The sequence below is a fragment of the Bufo gargarizans genome, chromosome 1 (assembly GCF_014858855.1).
Source record: "Bufo gargarizans isolate SCDJY-AF-19 chromosome 1, ASM1485885v1, whole genome shotgun sequence".
Taxonomy (NCBI): Eukaryota; Metazoa; Chordata; class Amphibia; order Anura; family Bufonidae; genus Bufo; species Bufo gargarizans.
Window position 1 is genome coordinate 573,455,127 of NC_058080.1, and position 6,000 is coordinate 573,461,126.

Below are 6,000 nucleotides of genomic sequence, written 5' to 3' on the forward strand. Positions count from 1 at the left end.
AAATTTTCTGAAAAACCCAATAAACTTTGTTTCAAAAAAAAAAAAAAGTTGGATGATGGTTGAATAGAAGATATTTTGCATACATGGCCATACACAGTTGTTAAAACTGCCCATACACATTCAATGAAACCGGACATTTCAAAGAAGCATGTTTGCTATAGATTTCAAACACAGCCAACTTTTCAGATAATGATGCTCTGTCATCAATTTGCTAACAGTTTTTTTGCTATTAAAGGGGAGGTCCATGTTATTTTTATTGATGACCTATTATCAGCTGGTTGAAGAGAAGGTGCACGCCATGCCAGCGCAGCCTCCTCTTTATTGTTTACCTGCTCGCTGTCGACATTGCAGCGGCGACAAGGTGTAATTCCACAGAAGTGAATAGTACGGTTTCTTGTAATTGCACCTGCTTACCACTGCAATTTTGACGGCGATAAGGTAAACCATGAAGGGAAGGCTGTGCTTGCATGGATCGCAGCCTTTTGAACCAGCTGATTGGTGGCGTGTTGAGCGTCGGAGCATCACTGATCTGATATTGATGACCTATCCTCAGGACAGGTCATCAATAATAAATAAAAAAATAACTTGGACAAGACATCTAAATTTAAAGGGAACCTGTCACTGGGATTTTGGGTATAGAGCTGAGGACATGGTTGCTAGATCGCCGCTAGCACATCCGCAATACCCAGACCCCATAGCTCTGTGTGCTTTTAGTGTGTAAAAAAATGATTTGATAAATATGCAAATTCACCTGAGATGAGTCGGAGCTTGAAAATGACTCTTCTCTGGTCACACAAGTAAGATATGACTCTTATGTTAATTTACATAAAAGGCGGGAAGTACAAAAATGCATAATACTTATTGAATTTGCAAATGAAATTAAAAGTGTAATTTATATGTTTAGGGTAACACAATGAACATTTAGAAATGCTCAGTGAGGGTAGCATAGTAGAGGTGACAGGTTCCCTCTAACCTGATGCTATGTTGTTTTAGTTATCCATTTTGATCACTTTAGATTAATATGTATGGCCACCCTTAGGCTGGGTTCACACGGGCGTAACGGATTTGTTCAGGATGCGTCCCGGGTGCATTGCGGCAAACCCGCGCGAGTAGGTTCCCCAATTGCAGTCAGTTTTGACTGCGGTTGTGTCCAGTTTTTATCGGGCGGGTGCAATGCGTTTTGCACGTGCATGATAAAAAAAAAACTGAATGTGGTACCCAGACCAGAACTTCTTCACTGAAGTTTGGGTTAGGTGGTGTGTAGATGTAATTATTTTCCCTTATAACATGGTTATAAGGGAAAATAATATTGTTCTTTTAATACAGAATGCTTAGTACAAGGTCAATTGAGGGTTAAAAAAAAAAAAAAAAAGTAATTCCTCCTCTTGATCGCATAGTTGGCGATCTCTTCTTACTTCTTTAATCATGAGCTGCCAGCTAAAGGACAGGTGGTGATGTCACATCACATGGTCTGTCACCGTGGTGATTGATCATGTGACCTCACCACAGGTCCTTTGACAGGTCCTGAAAAAAGAACAGGAGATCGGCAGCTACGCGATCAATTGGAGTTACATTTTTATTTATTTTTTTAACCTTCAATTGACCTTGTACTAAGCATTCTGTATTAAAGAATGCTATTATTTTCCATTATAACTGTTATAAGGGAAAATAGTAAATAGACTGTCATCTTAGCAACCATGCGTGAAAATCGCACCGCATCCGCACTTGCTTGTGATTTTCACTCAGCCCCATTCACTTCTATGATAAACACACAACATAGAGCGGGCATCCTCAAACTGTGGCCCTCCAGCTGTTGCAAAACTACAACTCCCAGCATGCCTGAACAGTCTACAGGTGTCAGCCTACAGCAGGGCACTGTGGGAGTTGTAGTTTTACAACAGCTGGAGGGCTGCAGTTTGAGCATGCCTGATATAGAGCATGCTGTGATTTTCATGCAACGCATAAGTGATGCGTGAAAATCACGCTCATGTGCACAGCCCCATAGAAATTAATGGGTCCAGATTCGGTGTGGGTGCAATGCGTTCACCTCACGCATTGCACCCGCGCGGAAATATCGCCCGTGTGAACTTAGCCTTAGTGTTCCGGTCATGATACCTGTGCAGAATATGGAAACTGAGGAGACAGGAGGAGCTTTGTGTAGATGCAATAGGAGATGAGGATTTGTTGGTTTTACATAAACACAGAACGTAAGGTTAAGGAAGCATGTGACATTTTGACAGTTTTTACATTTTAATTTGTGCTTCAGGTAAAATTTAAGAGGAAAAAGTGTATAATTTAAAATACTAGGTGATTAGCTATATATCAAAGTCTGTGTTCCCAGACCACTGGTAAAAGTGTAAATCATAACTTGTATTTTTTTTTATTCCCCCCCCACCACAGAATATGGCTGAAAACTTTCTTGATGGTGACATCCAGATGGATTCTTTTATTGATGAATATTTATCAAAGCGCAAATTAGCACATTTACGGCGTGTGAAAATTGAGAAACTTCAAGAGATGGTGTTGAAAGGACAGAGGCCTCCTCAGGTTTCTATGCAACCTCCAAGACCTCCTGAAGTTGCTCAGCCCCCTTCCTCTTCATACCCAGCCGCTTTCAATACACCTCCTACAGTTCTACCTAGAAGAGCTGTTCCACCACCACCTGCACAAGCTGGAATGTATCCCACTCCTTTTGCAATGGCCGCACAGCAGCCTGCTTCGGGGCTCCCTTATGCATCCTCTCCTTGTCCTCCTATCCCCTCCAGGATAGGCTATCAGCCTCCAGGTCAGATGCCACAGCCGGGCTACCCTGGACACTATGCACCTCAGTATCCCCCAGCTCTTCCTCAAAGACCATCTCAACGGATGCCTCCGAACCCTGGATTCATTTTGTAGTGATAAAGCATGAGTTTGCCTCCATCAAACATTGGTGCTCCCAACTTCACACCAGTTCTTTAGGCTGCATATGTACGTATACATATTGGTATATACCTTAAGCCACAGGACTACTGTTCTTTTTAAATGACTGGTGCCTCCGACCTTCTCTGTTCAGATGAAAATCTGTTTGTGTTGGGTGGTTGGAGAGAGATTTTGTAGGTTTAGGTTTGGAAACAAATGTGCAGACAGAACAGAGATCACTTTCATGAAGAGGGTTTTGACGTCCTGTGCCACTGTGTTGCTTTTTATCCATGCTGAATTATACTCGTGAATGCTGCATTGGAATGAACAGTTCAATTGTGTCACAGCCATTGGTAACATTAAAATCAACTGCCAGTGTATGAGAGAGAACATGGAGAACTGCACTCATCCATTGCCAAAATCCTCAGGTTTCGTGTAACCACGTCTGAAGAGGCCTGTGCAGAAAGCTGAACAGTGAGGTTTGCACTGCATATCTTGTACCCAATTATCAATGTTTCTAACAATTTAATAAAGGAAGAAAAGATCACAGTAAAAGACCTAGGACATTAACAGGATCATTCAGGGATTAGAATGTTACTAAATCTGTAATGTGTGGATGCAACTTTACTTTGTCTGACAGCGATGCATTTTGTAACTTATGCACGTGGCTTTAATGTGCCTTAGACTAACTGCTCACTCCTGGACGCAAGAGACGGCGTACCTGAACTGCATTTGATATATGGATTACCTGCAACTGTCCTCCTACCATTACATGAGTAGAATTTTATTCATTTCCTACCTTAAATTGAAATTGCTGTTTTATTTATGCAAATTGTCAAGGCATGGCCATTCACTGCAGGTGGTCACTGTGAGATCTAGCTAGCATTTTATAATCATGTTTTATTGGCAACAGAGTAGGAGAAAGGTATGGGTTCACCTTTGAACAGCTTTTTACGAGGGTGTGAGCCATATAAAAGAATAAATACATCTGTATGGAGTTGCTTCCTTCAGAGCTGCACTTCACTCTGCCCTGCATATGGATACGGTATAGCACATAATGAAAATCACATGAGCAAGATCTGGGAAGGTCAGTAGGGAATGTTGGAACATTTCAGTTCATTAGCCTGCAGAATTGTGAATGCAGCTGTGGAGTACTAACTGAGGATCAGAAGAAACTGCACATGTTAAGTTTTAGGATTAAAGGTGAATTGAATTGCTACATCGATTCAGTGGGTATTTTAAAGGTAGGGTAAAGCCATAGGTTTGAAGCATTTAAAGAACCAGTTTGAACTGGTATGTGTTGGTGTTATATTGCACTACTGCTGGAGCACAGATGTTTTCAAGATTCATTGTCTATATCCAGTCCCTTAACCAGTCTTCACTTACATTTACAGGGTATCTTTGCTGGTTTGTAACCTTACCTGTGTTGTGGTCTCTACAGCACCAAGATGCTCTTATTTACAGCTTGTCATATGATACATTTATGGCTTTATATGTTATTATTCTTCCATGGCTCATTGAAAGATCTTAGTATAGAGAAAGCAACTCCAGTGATACAAATAACATTCACTCATTCTATTGAAGCCCAGTGTAAGTGATTTATTTAGCAGTGTACCCTTCCTTACACCACATCTGCACTGAAGACCAAAAGGGTTTGTGGTGTCCAAACCAGGAGCCTACTTGTTATATCCAGAGACTCTAATCCCTCCATGCAGACACTACCCTAGAACGTTTTATAGTGGAAAACTGATGTAAAGCTATATGTTTAGTAACTAATGACTGCAGTTGTTAATTTACTTGGATATTTTCAATAAATGACAAACCCCAGATATGATTTTACACTTCTGAAGCCGCTTGTGATATTTCTTCTGAAAATGTACTTTATCATGTGGTACCTTGATTATTGGCTGAAGCTTTGTATAGTTCAAAAGCTGGCCATACACTATAGGTGACATGAAAAGGTTTTCTGGGATTTTAATATTTATGGCCTATACTCATGTCATTAATTTCAGATTGGAGGGGGTCAGATGACCTGAACAATGTTCTGTGCGAGTGCAGCCTTCCCTTTATTACAGCGGCCAGCAGGTGTAATTACAAGAAGCCGTTCCATTCACATCAATGGGGCGGCTTCTTGTAATTACACCTGTTTGCCGCCATGATCTTGATGACAAGCAAGTAAACAATCAAGGGAAGGCTGCACTCACACAGAACACAGCCTTCTCTTCCACCAGCTAATCTGCAGGGTCATCTGACCCCCCTCCAATTGGAAATTGATGACCTGAGGATAGGTCATCAGTATTAAAATCCTGGAACACCCTTTTATCCACTTATTGAGGGAGCAGGCAGTCACCTCAGCTATTGCTCCTTTCAGCAGTAGTCTGTCATGTCAAATGACAGGTAGAATGCTGGATTCCTAGCTGAACACTAGGGTTTATTTTTACCACCAACAGGAACTGCTTCTACTACAGTAGTGAAGAAATACACACCATGACAATGGTCCATCTCTGTTGTAGTAACATAGGGTAAATGTTCTTGAGTCCACATTGGAATAATGGTACATATTGATAAAAATAATACATGCTTAAAGTGACCCTCCCGGTCAAGGGGGAAATAAAAATTCACTAACTGGGGAACGAACAGAACACTTAAATGCAGATCTAATACTCAGGCTCCTATTGAGACATCGAAGATGGCCACACCGCTTCTCAGACTACCTGATCCATACTGTGTATTTGGTATCCCAAGATACTGCCTGCTAAATCAGATTGGCCAGCTCTGCTTATGTGCACAGTTCTGGCCGATCCAAGAGCAAGGCTGGACAAGAGGTTCAGCAGGGTTAAACACTATTAAATCAGCATACTCCCTGGTGTGGTTGACCTTGTTGAATCAAATCATACCTTATTTGTTAGTGTCGTTCCATTCCTGAGAAAATTAACTTTTTATTGATATGCAAATACGGTTGTTGGAACAGAGGGACTGTCCCAAGCCCTTCGGGTACCAGAAACACCCTTCACCTAGCCCTGTGTTCCTTCTCTTGCGCTGTCAGTCTGATTGCTGGTTCCTGAGCAGATACCTAATGTGCATGTGTTGATAATGTCAGTG

The 6,000-nt window shown here is 41.5% G+C and overlaps 1 protein-coding gene across 1 annotated transcript in view; it reads left to right on the top strand.

Moving 5' to 3' along the window:
• Positions 1-4,747, top strand: part of VPS37B (VPS37B subunit of ESCRT-I) — a 51,239-nt gene extending 46,492 nt beyond the window's left edge. The window contains exon 4 of the mRNA XM_044275715.1: positions 2,401-4,747. Coding sequence (XP_044131650.1) covers positions 2,401-2,895 — 495 coding nt within the window. The 3' untranslated portion in view covers positions 2,896-4,747. The remainder of the gene's footprint in view (positions 1-2,400) is intronic.
• The last annotated feature ends 1,253 nt before the right edge of the window (positions 4,748-6,000 follow it).